The sequence below is a fragment of the Quercus lobata genome, chromosome 4 (genome assembly GCF_001633185.2).
Source record: "Quercus lobata isolate SW786 chromosome 4, ValleyOak3.0 Primary Assembly, whole genome shotgun sequence".
In the NCBI taxonomy this organism is placed as follows: domain Eukaryota; kingdom Viridiplantae; phylum Streptophyta; class Magnoliopsida; order Fagales; family Fagaceae; genus Quercus; species Quercus lobata.
In genome coordinates, this window is record NC_044907.1 from 59,732,769 (window position 1) to 59,750,912 (window position 18,144).

Here is an 18,144-nt window from a genome sequence, read left to right on the forward strand (position 1 = left end):
AGTAATCACTACTGCACATCTAAATGAAAAACCTTGAACTCAATAATTAAAAATGATTAAAGAAGTTATAATTGAAATCATATTTAAGTGGTAACCTCAATTTAATAGTTAAGAATTATGAACAACTTAAATTATTAAATATTGTGGGTTCGAGTTAGCTTAATTGGTAAAGTCTCTAATAGTTGAATAAGAATTGAATTTTTTTTTTCTTTGAAATCTTTTTGATAAAAAAAGAAGAGTTAAGACCTTGGAAATAGGTTTGCATCAAAACTTAAAAATGGCTTCATTAGCATTGAGATATGATGAGAATTAAAAAGTAATACCTTTTTGCAATCCACATTATAAGTAAATGATGCATTTAGAATACAGACAAATTGGAAAAATCTTTTTTTTCCGTTAACCATCTCTATTTGAATTAACGAATTAATGAGAGTATATAAAACATATTATAAGAATTAAAGAAAAACTGTAAGTAAAAAGTTGATAAGAAGAATTCAATAAAGAAATTGATACAAATAAATGATCTCATGGGCAAGTAAAAGTAAAACATGTTTATAATAACTGTACGGCATCGGGCCCCCAGAGCCATTTGGGCCTTAGGCCTAAGTTGAACGGTATGTCCCACGGTTCCTGCCGCTCATGTCAAATAAATTGGGCTTAAGATCCACCAAAGCCACAGAAACAAATCCTATAGTGTTATGTCAGGCCCAAAGCCTGTTGGGCCGGTCTCTGAAAAAGATACTTATCGCCTCGTTGCCGTGAAGTTGCCCGGCGCGTCCATCTCCTATGCACATGAGTGCTCGGGAAGGTCCTATCCTAGATGCTCGGCGACTCCTTGGCAAATCCCACCGCCAAACATCATCCCTTCCTGGGAGTAGGAACCAGTTCCAATGCCACTCACACCACACTCCCAACTAAACATCCACTTAGCGATAACAATATTGGACCTCCATTTCCACTAGCTTTGAGAGTAATCATGATTTTCCCACTGATTTTGAACTATAAATATATGAAGCCAAGGAAAGGAAAGGGTTGTTGAAGTTCTGAAAGGAGAGCCTCAAATCTAGATCAAGAGCTACAAAGAGTGAGGGGAAAGCAGTCCAGTGGTTGTAGAAACGTCGCTGGGTCTCTAAGTTAGAATCACCCAGAATAGGAAAACCAAAGCCCACATTATAAGTATATTGTGAGCCCAAGAGCAAGACTGGCCCATTAAGCTCGTTCGAGGCGTGCACAATAACAATTCAATAAATTTTTTTGATGTGAAACTCTTACCCTTATGCTTCAAATTGATTTGATGAAGATTGAACGAATTTAGGATATAATTGAACAAACCATGTATATACTTATAATGTGGAGAATGAAAAAAAAATACACTAACTAACCGTGTATATATATACATACTCCACCTAAAAAGAATCCAAGTAAAAATTAAATACCCTAAACTTCTTGAAGTCTACATTAATCTAGATTTTTCTATTATATATATATATATATATCAAACTTTTTCTCTACGGATCAACTTTTTATCATCACCAACAATGCCTTTTTCATCAAATGCCTAGATACTATGCTAATATATATCACCATATTATATGTATTGAAGTTTTTCTCTACCAGTCAACTTCTTATCTTCACCAACAATGTTTCTCTCTCTCTCTCTCTCTGGGATATATACAGTTTTTTGGGATAGATTTACAATGCCATGATACTGCTAAATCGTATTAGCTGGCAGTTCTAAGCTTATCATACTCCTTTGTAATATATATAACTAGCATTATGCCCGTGTGATGCACGGCTTAATCAAAATTCATATGTAAATAATTATTTTATTAATTTACTTAGAATAAATAATAAAAATAAATGAATATTTTACTTTTAAGTTACATAATGAATGCATGTTGCATGAGACTAAAGTATCATAAAATGCATATATATATATATATATATATAAAATTGAATGGAAGATGGTAGAGGTACCTAAAATATATATATAAAATGATTTTCAATAGTACATTGAACTTTAAGGCTCAATTAATCACATATATTTAAATGGAAAACCCTAGAATTTAATAGTTAAAAACTATCCAAAACAATAATTGAAATTATGTTTAAGTAGAAACCTCAATTTAATAATTAAGAACAATCTAAATTATTAAACATTTAAAAATTTGAAGTAGAGAGACATGAGAATTTAATTTTTGTCCTTGAAAGCATGGAACAGGAGTGAGTTTCAACCTACCAAGTTTAAGTTTAAACTTAAAGTTTAAATCATGTGCGTTGCATGCTTCATGTGTGTGTATATGCATGAAAAATGATCTGAATTTAACATTTATTGTAGAAAAGAGGTGGTGTAGCCTTACCTCTGTCTAACTAATTCTTGTTATAATCCCTTTATGTAGTGTGTGTATATGTATGAAAAATGATCTGAATTTAACATTTATTGTAGAAAAGAAGTGGTGTAGTTTTACCCTTATCTAGCTAATTCTTATTATAATCTCTTTGTTTTGCAGGGAGAGAGAGAAACACTTCTTTTGAAGAAAAAAAAAAGTCAACGTATAATATATAATAGCTAAGATATTAATATTTGGAAGTGGTATCTCAAACATATTAATATTTCAATTGTGGGCTTTGGTAGTTAGAAGTCAGCGCATAGTAGTTAATAATTAGAAAATTACTTTGAAATTTTTAAAAAAAAATCCCTTAAAAAAGTTTTAGTAGAGTTTAAATCACAATAATAAATTATCTCTCTATTCAAATTTTTTTTTTTTTTTTAAATCATGTTAATAAAAAGTTACCAATAAAACTATTATTAGAAAACATTTCCTAGGCTTATCTATTTAGCTTTGTTGCCAAATTTATATAGACTCTTTTATTTTATTTTATTTCTTTTTTTTTGAAGAACATAACACATCCAAAAACCTATAAACAACAATTTACATTCAATATAAAGAATATAATCAAACTTATTCATAATTTAAAATTAAGAAATTAACACAAATTATAAATTAAAAAAAAAAAATAAACCTGTTTGTTTTCTCTATCACTTTGAGAGATGAAAGTATGAGTATGTAACTAAAACCTGAACCAATTATTGTAGAAGAGAATAAATGAGTACAAAAGTTTAATATTATGAATTGGGTTAAAATGTATGTGAGAAGTTTTTATTAATTTTTTTGAAGTTAAAAAAAAAATCTTAAACAAAATGAAAAAATAATAATGAAGAAAGAATTCATACATTTCATGGGATTTAGGCATTCACATATTGGAATAAACTTCACTTCAAAAAGGATATATATATATATATATAGAGAGAGAGAGAGAGAGAGAGAGAGAGAGAGAGAGAGAGAGAGAGAGAGAGAGAGAATTTCATTTGATATAGAATTTAAATCCAATTGGAATTAAGATTTCTAATCAATTTGTTTGTTGCTATCTCATAAATCCCATAAAAAGTGGAATAAAAAAAAGGTCATATGAATAGAAAGAAAAAAGAAAACATTTTTTTTAATGGAAAAAAGGAAACTTTTCTTTTATAACCAAACAAAAAAAAAGCAAACAAACAAACGTTTTTTTTTTTTTTTAGAAGAACAAACGATTATTATATATAGATACTTTTTTTTTTTTGGGAGAAGAAAGAGAAGATGTTTACTGTAAACTTAAATACTTATTATCTTATTTACATTTTTTTTAACTTTATCCAAAAACATTTTTGGTAAATCTGTATGAGCAATAATTATCTTAAAAAAAAAAGTCACGTGTAAAGAGGAAGATTTTGCTGTTGAATATGTTGCTTTTTTTTTTTTTTTTTTTTTTAACAAAGTAATCTAATTTAAATTTAAAAAAAGGAATAGATGAAGATTGTTGTTTTTTTTTTATTTTTTACGTGTACTTTTTTTTTTTTTTACACATAGTAATATAATCTAAATAAAAAAAGATTAGATAAACAGTTTAAATTGTAATCAAATTAAAATTTTTTACCAACTTATAAATTATAATAATAAAAGGATTAGATGAAGAGTTTGGATTGTAATCAAATTAAGATTTATATCAATTTAGGAGTGGTTGTACGTGATTCGCATGGGATGGTCATTGCCTCCTTGGCAGAAAACATTCAGCTCCCATCCTCATCAGATGAAGTGGAAGCATTAGCAGCAGTTCGAGCCGTCACCTTAGCAATGGACCTCAACCTACCCTCTTTTATTGTCGAGGGAGACTCAGAGGTGGTCATTTCTGCCTTAAGAAAGGAGGAAGAATCTTTCTCATCTTTTGGCCATTTAATTTCATCTATCAAGCATTATTTACATTCCTGCACTTGTATTTCCTTTTCACACACACTCAGATCGGGCAACTCAGTAGCTCATTCTTTAGCAAAATATGCGAGACATATTGTTGGTTTCTCTGTGTGGATGGAGGATGTTCCACCACAAGTCAATGATGTACTTTTAGCCGATTTTGGTTGATTTCAGTTTATTAATTCAGATGAAGGTTTCTCAAAAATTTAGAAATTATAGGAGAAGAAGATAAGTATAAAAAAAATTATATTTATTTTTTAAGAATTCTAATTTTTTTTTTTTGCAATTTAGTGCAGCCACTTGGCGCAACTACGATTTTCAAGCCCAACTTTTATTATATAGTATATGATATAATTTTAGCAATAAATTTTCTATCTTTTATTAAAAATACAACCGATCAAGATAAATATAATAATTTTTTATTTCATTTAAAACTTTCTTGGTGATAATTTAGGTCTCCCTTAAGTTTTAATTTTTTTTAAAAACAAAAAACAAAAAACCCATATGAGAGTAACAATTAAAACAAAAAACAAATGTGATTGATGGTTGGAAGGAAATAGGATAGAATTGTTGTTGTTTTTCTTTTTTTTAACCCTAATTATCAATGTAGAAATTAAATAAATTAAAAAAAAACACACACACACACACACACACACACACACAAAGAAGAAGTTGTTATCAACATAACTTTATCTAACTGATAAACTAATAGAAGAAAATAAGTGATAAATGAATTGAAGGAAAGTTGATAAGAACAACTAAGATATTATTTTTATTTTATTTTTTAAGATACATTAGACCTCTTTCTTTTTTTTTAGTGTGGTATACGTTGCTGCAATTTAAGATGCAATAGACTTTTTATTTTTATTTTTTTTATATATAAACGTTTTCTTTTTAAAATGTAAAAATCTATAATAAAAAAATTCTATAATATAGTGAAGCCACTTGGCACAACCACGGCATCTAAGCCCAACTTTTATTATATAGTATATGATATCTAAGGAGTACTAAAAAAATCAAGCAAGCTGACATAAGCTACTAGTCATTTGCCACATTAATTCTAATTCCTAGATCAAACACAATCTAAAAAAGGAAAAAGAACCACCGCACGAAGGTGTGCGGTGGTCACTTTATAAGTATAAGTACTTGTGGGGTGTGGGGAGTAAGAGTCGGGGTTTAAGTCTCCAAGAGGGAGTTTCATACACATATACACTTAGATTAAGTTAGAATAGAAATTCTATCTTGTAAAATAAAAAAAAGAAAAAAAAAAGAAAAAAGAAAAAGAACATAAATAAAAATAAACTGCAAAAGGCACATAATATGTTACAATTTTCCTTATTTGAAGAAGTATGATGCCAGGTTAAGTGCAATTAACCCCTAAGATGCAACAATTAAAGTTGCCAATTAAATCTGAATAATTTAAAAATAAAATAAAATTTGAAAAGAATCACGGCCTAATCTGATCACACAAGCACCACACGTGCATGTTCTAGAAAAAATGTACATAGGTTCTTTTAAATTTAATTACTTTATTTGTTTGTGTTTCATAAACCCACAAAAGTCTTGGTGAACTTTCAATGTAGGCAAAGCCTTTAAACGCAAACCCCCTTCCATATCACAAATCACAATCTATATGAAAGACAATAAAAAATAACTAAAAAGAAAAAAAAAAGTATAAACTTAGAATGCCTATGAAATAGAGAGAGATTGGCATTTGTGATTTGCTTATGAAAGAAAAGAAAGTGTATAGTTTCTGGTTAAGCCAGATTATTTACACCTCTCTCTAAGACGATTACACTAGTTTGTAGCTAAATTCTCTAAATAGCAAACACCAAGCTCCTTTTAAAAAGAGCGTGAAATTCTTAACCTCCATCAAACTGAACCATACCATGAATAAAACTGGGAAGAAAAGCTTAATCTTACACCTTTTCTATGTACATTATGTTTTATAATTTGAAGAATACAACTATGTAGAACATTATTCCTACTTCCACGTTTTTTTTATTTTTTATTTATTTTTTTATTTTTTTAACTTTCATATTATCATGCTCTTTCTCATTGCGAATGAAAGCATTAACACGAGAAAGTTATAACTTATAAAGGATTACCCAAGAAATCAATAATGAGCCTTTCCATCCCAGTTGGTCTGTTAAAGTAAGTCATGCCAAAGGGCCCAAACTGTTCTTCTAAAAAAAAAAGCAAAAAAGAAAAGAAAAGAAAAGAAAGTCATGGAATGGACAGCTCAAATCCAAACGCATTAGTTTACCCAAAATAGGATGATGCTACATGCAACTGATGACATGTGTCTTGGCCCCTCGGTTTATAACGACAAGGCTTGTAGCTTGATAAGATAATAACCACAATAGATAGACAATGAAGCTCTGGTTACCGAAGATCTTTGTTATTAGATGTTGGCAATTTTTAGTTGTGATGGTAACAATATTGTTTGGTTGCTTTAGCTTAAGTCATTCAAAATGTGATTTTGAGGCAATTTTCAACTTTGGTGACTCGAATTCAGACACCGGTGGGTTTTGGGCAGCTTTTCCGGCACAGTCTGGTCCCTTTGGCATGACTTACTTCAACAGACCTGCTGGTCGGGCTTCTGATGGAAGGCTCATTATTGATTTCTTGGGTAATCCTTAATTACCTTCTCATCTTAATTAGTTAATGCTTTTATATATTCTCAATGAATAAACATATATATGGAAGTAGTAATGTTCTACGTAGTTGTTGTCTTCAAATTATACAACATATTAATTGTACATTTAGTACATACAAAATAAGATTCAGATTTTCTACTGTCTGTAATTGCCATCTTTTAGAACCTGCTGGGCAGCATACTTTTTCAAATAAGAAAAATGATCACATATTATATATGTGCCTTTTGCAGTTAAAATTTTTCATTATTAATTTCTATCCTTTTTTTATTAGATTGAATTATAAAAGAGCTGGGAAGTAGCATGCTTTCTGGGAACTAGATAAGGTTTTACTAAATTTGATAGTTTTTTTTTTTACTAGGCACTTTTCCACTTGTAGACAAAAGGCCAGGGTTCAGTGTTGGGAGAAAAGTTAGGTTGGACTGTTTCTAGGGTAGGAGAGACATTTTATTTTTTTATGGATTATAGCATAGGGCCACCTTTCATATGGCCCGCATGACATAAGGTTTTGACACAGAGTATTGGCATTAGCTGGAGTTGCATTTCTTTCTTTAATTTAATACTGCCTCCAAAATGGGCTTTACTATTTTTTGAGTGCAAATTGAGCTGGCCCCCCTCTCTTCGTGCGTGTTCCTACTTAGCTACGGAGATATATCTAAAAGTTAGACTCTTTTGAATGTATTATTGTAAATTTTTTTAAAAAAAATTTCTTTTATTTTCTCTGGGTGTGTGTTAAAAATACTTAGTATTCTAAAAAAAAAAAAACTTAGTTACTACTTGGCTACTGAATTATTATTATTATTATTATTATTATTGTGGGGCCCAATAATTTAAGGACCAAGCCCAATTGCTCCTGGAAAATCTGAAGGCCCAATCCGAGGAGAGCTGTGACCCAAGCTCTACAGTACAGAGCACAAAACAATTTTGGAAGGCAGCCGAGAACAGTTTGGTCCTCGGCAGATCCTGAATCCCAACGAAATGAAGGGATAAAACTGGTACAGGGACGAATTTGTAAGGAGATCCAAAATATCTTGGGAAAGTTATCCTTACTACCCTTCCGGATAAGACCCAACACGTGACAGAGCCGTACTCTGCAGCCTTATCAACCATACCCAACAATTCTGGGATTAGACTGATGGGACAAATATCAGTCTTGTAAAGATCGACCCTACACGTGGACGAAGGACAATGAACACAGACGAGTATAAAAGAAGAAAGTAAATAAATCTAGAGGGGATCCCATCCCACCAGAAGAAAAAGAAAGATGACAGGGGGGAGAACATCTCAACAACACCGGACTTCACTGAAGAAGTCCGTCGTTGGATAACCGGGGTAAGACCTCAATGGTCCTCGGATCAACTCCGAGGAGTCCCATCCCATAGGGTGCGACGTCTTAGGGCTTAAATGTTCAGGCCCAACTCCTTTTTCTACCTGAATTCCTATAAAGCCAGGATCGGCATCGCCCCGTGACCAGCGGCTAGCTTTTCAAGCCCACTCTCTACAAATTATATTGTGAGGGATCTTCCGTGCGCGGGCCCAACATCCTTATTGGGCCGCCAGAGAATTGTGTCCTTACAATTGGCGCCGTCTGTGGGGAAAGCTTGCGCGTTGGCGCAGGTGGCGGTGGAGTCAGCTCTCTAGCAAGCAGAAATTTCCGGGATTTCCCCCGTCTCCGGCGGCATATAGTTGTTGCTCCGACGTAAGCCTCTGCTAGGGGCTACGCCTCGCAGTGCTAAGGGCGCGGGCGTCTCTAGGGGCTTCCGGCCTCAGGCCAACTATCCCCGCCTTGGTGAAGGGGCTGGTGGTTGAAAAATAAAACAAATAAAAGAAATCTTATAAGTTTTGGACAGAACCAAGGCCTTGCATGGTCCTCGGACTCAAGCTATGGGGAAACCAAGTACATTAAAAGATCATAAGTTTTGGACAGAACCAAGGCCTTGCATGGTCCTCGGACTCAAGCCTATGGGGAAACCAAGTACATTAAAAGATCATAAGTTTTGGACAGAACCAAGGCCTTGCATGGTCCACGGACTCAAGCCTATGGGGAAACCAAGTACATTAAAAGATCATAAGTTTTGGACAGAACCAAGGCCTTGCATGGTCCTCGGACTCAAGCCTATGGGGAAACCAAGTACAAAAAAGATCATAAGTTTTGGACAGAACCAAGGCCTTGCATGGTCCTCGGACTCAAGCCTATGGGGAAACCAAGTACATTAAAAAGATCATAAGTTTTGGACAGAACCAAGGCCTTGCATGGTCCTCGGACTCAAGCCTATGGGGAAACCAAGTACAAAAAGAAATATTACAAGTTTTGGACAGAACCAAGGCCTTGCATGGTCCTCGGACTCAAGCCTATGGGGAAAACAAGTACAAAAAAGATCATAAGTTTTGGACAGAACCAAGGCCTTGCATGGTCCTCGGACTCAAGCCTATGGGGAAACCAAGTACATTAAAAGATCATAAGTTTTGGACAGAACCAAGGCCTTGCATGGTCCACGGACTCAAGCCTATGGGGAAACCAAGTACATTAAGGCTGTGTTTGGATGGGTGGAATATAGGGAGGATGGAAAATATAATAGGGAAAATGGGGTGGAAAACTCAGTTTTCCACTGTTTGGGAATGGGAAGAAAATAGGGGGAGTGGAAAACTAGGGAGAAAATTTTCTCCCTGGGCCCACAAATTTTTTTCCTCCCAAATTGGGAGGAAAAGCAAGGGGGGAAAACTGCACTAAGGCAGTTTTACGGTAATGCCCTCCCTTCCTTTCTTCCTTTTTTTTTTTTTTTTTTTCACGTGACCTGGAAACGTTCTTTTTTTTTTTTTTTTTTTTTTGCTTTGACCTGAAACGTTCTTTCATTTTTTTTTTTTTTGACCTGAAACGTTCTTCCTTCTTTTTTTTTTTTTTTTTTTTTTTTTTTTTTTTTTTTTTTTTTTGTGACCTGAAACGTTCTTCCCTTTTTTTTTCTTTTTTTTTTTTTTTTGACCTAAAACGTTCTTTTTTTTTTTTTTTTTCTTTTTTTTTTCACGTGACCTGAACATTTTTTTTTTTCAATGTGACCTGAACGTTTTTTTTTTTTCAAATATGACCTGATCTAATTTTTACATTATAATAAAAAAAATAATAATATAAATTTATATATGTGATGTGATAAATTTAATATTATGTAATAAGTATAAATAAATTTATTTCTTACATATTATACAACAAGGGTATAATAGTCAATTTATATAAATTACATTTTTCATCCTTCCCTTTTTCTCTCCAACCAAACAAAAGAGTTTTCCACCCTCCCACTTTTTCACCCCTCCAACCAAACATACAAGAGGGAAAACTAAATATTTTCCATCCTCCCACTTTTCTATCCTCCCACAATTTTCCATCCTCCCACTTTTCCACTCCTCCATCCAAACGGACCATAAAAGATCATAAGTTTTGGACAGAACCAAGGCCTTGCATGGTCCTCGGACTCAAGCCTATGGGGAAACCAAGTACATTAAAAGATCATAAGTTTTGGACAGAACCAAGGCCTTGCATGGTCCTCGGACTCAAGCCTATGGGGAAACCAAGTACATTAAAAGATCATAAGTTTTGGACAGAACCAAGGCCTTGCATGGTCCTCGGACTCAAGCCTATGGGGAAACCAAGTACACAAAATAAAAACTGTTACTAGAGCATTAAAATCCATCCGAAGAGAACTTCTCGTTAACAGTTGGGTCAGTCTTTAATTGCACGGGTTCCCCGGTCTACCCTCAGATCCCCAGTGCCAAAGGGGCTGATACGATACGGCACAGTATGTTGTCCCAAGGGCACGATCCAAGTCCATCGCTGCTCGGCTGCTCTCTCGGATATTCGTCTAGCGTGCATCACGCAGCGCTCAGCAGCTATCTCGGTTAGTTCCATGAATTCAATCTATTGAGGATTACCATTGTTATACTTGATAATATTTGCGAGTTTAAGCTAATAAGGGTTTATATTAAAGTGTTCTTCCGTCCAGAGTATTGTTAAAGGCATGCTTAGACTTAATATTCAGACCCAAAGTGGTTGTTGCAAAAAAAAAAAATATATATATATATATATATATAAAAAAAAATAAAATATAAATATGTATAAAGAAATAAACACATCTTTTATTAAGACAAAAGAACAGTACAGTGTACAATAAAAGCTGAAACCAGCTTACATTAGAGTTAACTGCGTAAGCAAAAGAAAAGTACAAAAGAATAAAGATGATGCCGAGGAGATATCTCAGAGGAGAGGTTGGCTATTGTTCCAAGATGTCGTCTAAGGAAACTATTCCTCGACGCTTCTACATGCCCATAACTCAGGCAGCCAAAGAACCTGACCTCAGGCTAACACCATCTACAGCAAAGATGCAGGGAGCCGGCAGTTGGGAAGCCCCCGCAGAAATTTGCCTGCTACAAGGCAGACGGCGCTGATGGCGGAAATTCCTTCTTCGGGCATGCCAAAAATCTGGCATGACCAGAACCTGCTTCGGATTTTGACTAAAAGAAGGAGAAACATCCTTTCCCCTCTCTCGAATTGAAATATTCTCTTGAGTCTACGCCTCCTTGGCCTGTACCTCACCGTCTGGAGTCTCAGGAAGACACAGCGCTTTTGTGGCGGAGAGAACTCCTTTGCCCCAATCCTCACCTCAAACATGATGTACTAAGAGAGGAGACTGAAGAATTCGTGTGAAAGTAAAGCAACCTTCTCTCCTATATTATTTAAAAGATGAGGTGACGGCATTTAATTCACGCAGCGTCCCAAGGAACGCTACAGACAAAAGGTCCCCGGCTCGATTTCCAATGCCGTCTGCAACCCTGAGATTAAAGGAGCCTCGTGAAGGCGCACCTCGAATACTGGGACGCCAAAAAGTACCGCGTGACCAAAGACTACGGAAATGCCTCTAAATCTGTGGGCCTAATAAATTCGCGGCCCAGGCCCGTTCTGCATGGAAGCCCATGGACTATGGCCCACACCAAGGAATAACCGTTACCGAGGACAACTTCCTGCTCGGCAACATATGAGACACCTGAGGAAAGACAGGTGCAAAGAGAAAAAGGGAGGGCATAAAGTTTTGGACAGAACCAAGGCCTTGTATGGTCCTCGGACTCAAGCCTATGGGGAAACCAAGTACAAAAAGTTATTATTATTAAAGTTTTGGACAGAACCAAGGCCTTGTATGGTCCTCGGACTCAAGCCTATGGGGAAACCAAGTTCAAAAGTTATTATTATTAAAGTTTTGGACAGAACCAAGGCCTTGTATGGTCCTCGGACTCAAGCCTATGGGGAAACCAAGTACAAAAAATTATTATTATTAAAGTTTTGGACAGAACCAAGGCCTTGTATGGTCCTCGGACTCAAGCCTATGGGGAAACCAAGTACAAAAAATTATTATTATTAAAAGTTTTGGACAGAACCAAGGCCTTGTATGGTCCTCGGACTCAAGCCTATGGGGAAACCAAGTACAAAAATTATTATTATTACAAGTTCTGGACATAACCGAGGCCTTGTATGGTCCTCGGACCCAAGCCAAGGTGGTAAGTACTACTTTTTATTGGTCTGCCCTATTGTGCCAAGCACTCCTATTAAGATTATGGCAACATCTTTTTATTATTAAGTATTTTGGTCTTAGTCGTCATTGATTTAGATGCGGTATTATTGAGCCGAGCAGCACTTGCAAATTTATAAAAACAAAGAGACAGAACATGTAAAGTGAAATAGAAACAACTTTTATTAATATGAAAAATTATTACAATGTACAAAAAGAGGCTTCAACAAGCCTATACAAAAGAGGGGCTGCCGAAGCAATACTAACATCCACAGTACAGATAAGCAAACGATCAAGCGCCTTTTTGAACTTGTCTTCAAAGTCTCTCCAATCTCTGCCTCAGTGTTGCTCATACTAAAAGAAGAACTCACTTCAAAAAAAAAAAAGAGAACGAAGAAGAAGGAAATAGTAAGGAAGAAATCAATGAAGAAGATGGAGGACATGAGTAAGAGAAGGAGGAGAAGAAGAGTGGGAGAAATGAAAAGACAAAGAGAGGAGCAAAAGAGGGAGAAGGACAGCACCAAGGCGGAACTGGTGCTGGGAAGACTATAAGAGGAAGACGGAGGAGGGCACCAGTGAGCAAGGAGAAGGAGAAGCAGAAGCACTTCGCCCCTGCCTCAACCCTGACTCCTAACACACCGGTGCCATGTTAGGTACGCTCGTGAGGAGCCGAGTGGTGCTGATATTGGGTGTTCTCGACTCAGTCACGCCAAGAGTTCGACATGACGAGCCCCTGCTTCGGATTTTGGCTGAAAGAGAGGCGGGACAGATCTTAAGTCTGCGCCACCCTTGCCCCGATCGAGCCATTTCAAGTTTTATCGGAACATGGTGTTTTGAGGAGGGGCATGTTTTCTTCATCGTTCGTTATGGTAGGCGTGTACTGATATGGCGTATAAACAAACGGGCTAAGCAAGCGCTAAGGAAGGCTACGGGTTTCAAATCTCAGAGGGAAGGAGAGGAGTCTGCACGAAAGTGATGGCCTCCTGCTCGCCTTCTTATAGGAAGGGCAGAACGAAGGGTATTAAATGCATTCAAGTTTCCCAAAGGAATCTGAAGAAAAAAGAGGCGTTCGTTCCGTTTCCCCACCTTATCAGATGAGCCGCCGGACATAAATGAGCCTCGTAAAGGGGATTCATTAAGGGCGCGTCTGGGACAGCCACGCGGCAGGAGTGGATCACGAGCAGATTAAACGGAATCCCTAGAAAACCGGCTAAATCTCCTGGACAGGTGGAAAACCGCTCACATAAATGCGGAGTGGAACTAAATAAGCCATATTAAGGGCCCGGGTTTGCCAAAACCCTCCCTTCCAACCCGGAAGTCGGATGGAAGGGTTTTGAGGGGCTATTGTGGGGCCCAATAATTTAAGGACCAAGCCCAATTGCTCCTGGAAAATCCGAAGGCCCAATCCGAGGAGAGCTGTGGCCCAAGCTCTACAGTACAGAGCACAAAACAATTTTGGAAGGCAGCCGAGGACAGTTTGGTCCTCGGCAGATCCTGAATCCCACCGAAATGAAGGGATAAAACTGGTACAGGGACGAATTTGTAAGGAGATCCAAAATATCTTGGGAAAGTTATCCTTACTACCCTTCCGGATAAGACCCAACATGTGACAGAGCCGTACTCTGCAGCCTTATCAACCATACCCAACAATTCTGGGATTAGACTGATGGGACAAATATCAGTCTTGTAAAGATCGACCCTACACGTGGACGAAGGACAATGAACACAGACGAGTATAAAAGAAGAAAGTAAATAAATCTAGAGGGGATCCCATCCCACAAGAAGAAAAAGAAAGATGACAGGGGGGAGAACATCTCAACAACACCAGACTTCACTGAAGAAGTCCGTCGTTGGATAACCGGGGTAAGACCTCAATGGTCCTCGGATCAACTCCGAGGAGTCCCATCCCATAGGGTGTGACGTCTTAGGGCTTAAATGTTCAGGCCCAACTCCTTTTTCTACCTGAATTCCTATAAAGCCAGGATCGGCATCGCCCCGTGACCAGCGGCTAGCTTTTCAAGCCCACTCTCTACAAATTATATTGTGAGGGATCTTCCGTGCGCGAGCCCAACATCCTTATTGGGCCGCCAGAGAATCGTGTCCTTACAATTATTATTTGGTACGAGTAAGAACAAAATTATTTTGTTTGGAATTTTTTAAAGTGTAGAGTTGTTTATTTTCAAAAAAATTGGTTAATTGAACTTAATTTTTTTTAGTCTTAGTATTGGTAATTTTTGTTGTTGAACTATTTTTTTAGACTTGTATATTTTGTTTTAGATTTTAGATCTATTAATTTTTTTTATGGCCACTAAAATGAGAAAAATGCTAGAGTTACAAACTTTTTTATAAATTACTAATGTGATAAGTGGTTATTGGTAAATAAAAAATGATGTGAATAGTGGGCAATATATGAAGCAATAAGAATTTACTACCAAAACAGTTGGTAAAAATGTTGTAAAAAAGTTTGTAAATATAGTATTACTCTTAAAAGAATCAATGATATTGTTTAAGGAAAACAAAATGTAATGTTATAGAACAAAATTGGTAAAATTAATATACATACATAAAATAATTTTTTTTTTAAACAAATTGGGGGGCCTTGCCCCCTAGTCCTCCATGCTCACGAGCCTTGTCAAATAGTAAGGACTAAGGAGATATATTTTAGAACAATTTCATCTGAAAGCTACATGCAATAAAATATATAGATCAAAATCATAAACTCACCATCTACTTTCTGACTCTCAGAAAGACCACTCAATATAGGAGTAGAATTGTCCGCTTGAAATTGTTGGGTTATAAAGTGCATCGGATGAAAGAAGAACTTCTTTCCTACTATAACAATGTCAATATTTTTTATGTTTATAATTTAGCAACGTCAGTACATTCCAAAGAAGACCCCATAAAAAATAAATGTCGTAAAAAAGACTTTGCTGTGAGTCTGTGACTTCAATATGGAATTCAACAAAGATTGTCCTTTGAATTATAAATTTATGATAATTATCTGTTGATAAGGTAAATTACATTTTCTGTTCTAAATAAGATATACTCCTGATTTTATTTCATTTAGTGAAGAAAATTAACCAAATTTTAGATATATATGTTTTTTTATATAAAAATACTCTAATGTTTTGTTGTGTCAATTTGAAGAAAATAACATTTCAATTGTATTCTTTAATTCTCCAATATATTTGCGCGTGGCAGCACAAGGTCTAGGATTGCCATTTTTAAGCCCATATTTGCAATCAATTGGATCAAATTATAGACACGGGGCCAACTATGCAACATTGGCTTCAACAGTCCTCCTTCCAAACACTTCATTATTTGTTACCGGTATTAGCCCCTTTTCCCTGGCCATTCAGCTCAACCAAATGAAGGAATTCAAGACCAAAGTTGATGAATTCCAATGCTCCTCGTCCTCGTATCATGGAACAGGTAAACCATGATTTCACCTCTACTTTCATTCACTTTGTTCTCAAATATATATATGTAAATTGAGTTTGTTTTTTGCTCCATATGATAAAAATAGCCCGTCTTTCTTAATGCAAATGACTTGAAGAATGTCGTTGTTTTTAGAATCGACGAAACTTCCTTCACAAGACATTTTCGGAAAATCTCTCTACACATTTTACATTGGTCAAAATGATTTCACTTCCAACTTAGCTGCTATAGGAATAGCTGGAGTGAAACAGTATCTCCCTCAAGTGGTCTCCCAAATTGCTGGCACCATCAAGGTAAACTACTTACTTATCATGCAACATGTTCTGTGACTTAACCACACATATATCATGCAAACCAACAAAAATGGTCCAGCCCAATACCTTTCCTGTTATCTTATTGGTTGGAAACGAAGCCCATTGGCCATTGTTTTGTACTAATCCAATGCCTTTCTTAGTTGGCCCATTTAAAGCCAGTCCAATCTACATTTTTATTTTATATAAGGAAGTATTGCCACATGTGTGAGACCATTTCACTTCTTGCCCATAAGATGCTGATAGCCTAAAACCCTTAGGCCAACAGTATTGTGGATGAGCCTTGAGATCTCAAGATTTAGAGCATCTCCTTCAAATTTATTGAACCCATGGCCCGGTGTCCCCAAAGGGAGAATTGCATTCTTAATTTGCTAGCATGTATGAGAGAGAGAGAGAGAGAGAGAGAGAGTAAATGACCAATTGTCAAATTTGTAGGAGGTATATGGCTTAGGAGGGCGTGCATTTCTAGTGTTCAATCTTGCACCAGTGGGTTGCTATCCAGCATTATTGGTGGAGCGTCCTAACAATAGTTCAGACGTTGATGAGTTTGGATGCGTTATCTCTTACAACAATGCAGTGGTAGACTATAACAACATGTTGAAGGAGACACTAACACAAACTGGGGAAGCTCTCTCAAATGCTTCCCTCATATATGTGGACACTCATTCTGTGTTGCTACAGCTCTTCCGGCATCCTACTTCTTATGGTACCATTTTTACCTCTTCTATCACTTTATATACACACTAGCCAATTGAAAGACAAAACATTACTTGCATCACATAAAAAAATTGCGGCCCTCCACAAGTGTCACATTTTCTGAATAAAATGAATTTTTAGAATAATCTAGCTCATCTCATCTTATCTTAATAGAATAAAAATTATTTTCTGGTCATGATCACATGCACAAGGAACATGTGTCCATTGCAATAGATGGAATTATAAATGCACCATTGGATGATGTTTATACTTTATATAGTAAAATAAGCACGATTGCAACAGGTGTTTGATAAAATACTTCTTTTTTGTTAGGTATTAGACTTTAATTCCGTCATACATAAGGTGGCAATCAGATTGCTAATTTTGCTTTGTAAAATGATTTGCATTAATTTTCATTTATTTTGGAACAGGGCTTCGATATGGTACTAAAGCATGTTGTGGACATGGAGGTGGCACCTACAATTTTGACCCTAATTTATACTGTGGGAACACCAAGGTGATTAATGGGAGCACTGTGACCGCAACAGCTTGTAGTGACCCGGAGAACTATGTTAGCTGGGATGGAATACATACCACAGAATCAGCGAACAAGATTATTGCACAGGCAATTCTAAATGGCTCTTATTTTGATCCTCCTTTTCCATTGCACCAACTCTGTGACATCCACTCTATAGGCTGATCCACTACACTACTTTTTGTTAAACAACATTCAAGCAGCCAGATTAATGTCATCTGCTATGATTGTTATGAATAAATTTACTGTGAGTTGAAATTAAGAACTCAACTAATCTCTTAATCAACAAAGGCACAGCCAATTGGATACTGCTATGCTCAGTGTCATGATGAATTTTTCATGCATCAGTAAGGACATTATTGCAGCAGTTGTGTTATATAAAATACACCAGCCATTGTGGACTGTAAGGTTCAATTTAAAGGTTGAGCCAAACATATTAATAGGAACTGGAAAGTGTATAAATATAGAAAGATCTTATGGGTTGCCATTTGCCAATACCTCAAAGAGTTCATACTTGAGTGGTGTAAATGGAATCTTGAGAACTATTAAAAATTGTAAGCCAATATTGATTATTAAGTTATGAAGGTAGAATCTGAATCTTGCTTGCGTGTAAAGAGAAATCATTTGCCAAGCTTGGGATGGACTTCTTTGTTGGCCTATATGCAGAAT

The 18,144-nt window shown here is 35.9% G+C and overlaps 1 protein-coding gene across 2 annotated transcripts; it reads left to right on the forward strand.

The window, feature by feature from the left end:
* Positions 1 to 6,589: 6,589 nt before the first annotated feature.
* Positions 6,590 to 17,789, forward strand: LOC115983825 (GDSL esterase/lipase At4g01130). Of its 2 annotated transcripts, none has more exons than XM_031106650.1 (5): positions 6,590 to 6,921; positions 15,697 to 15,927; positions 16,165 to 16,226; positions 16,680 to 16,950; positions 17,372 to 17,789. In XM_031106650.1, the coding sequence occupies exons 1-5, from the start codon at positions 6,663 to 6,665 to the stop codon at positions 17,638 to 17,640; spliced, it is 1,092 nt and encodes a 363-aa protein (XP_030962510.1). In that variant the 5' UTR covers positions 6,590 to 6,662; the 3' UTR covers positions 17,641 to 17,789. The 2 variants fall into 2 exon arrangements, with proteins under 2 accessions (XP_030962510.1, XP_030962509.1); XM_031106649.1 differs by having other exon boundaries at positions 6,592 to 6,921; positions 16,069 to 16,226.
* Positions 17,790 to 18,144: the final 355 nt, after the last annotated feature.

Bases quoted from the DNA above. Each gene is read 5' to 3' on its own strand.
- LOC115983825 (XM_031106649.1), top strand. From the start codon at position 6,663: ATGAAGCTCTGGTTACCGAAGATCTTTGTTATTAGATGTTGGCAATTT. The intron at 15,928-16,068 runs GTAAACCATGAT...CGTTGTTTTTAG, and splicing joins GTCCTCGTATCATGGAACAG to AATCGACGAAACTTCCTTCA. The intron at 16,227-16,679 runs GTAAACTACTTA...TCAAATTTGTAG, and splicing joins AAATTGCTGGCACCATCAAG to GAGGTATATGGCTTAGGAGG.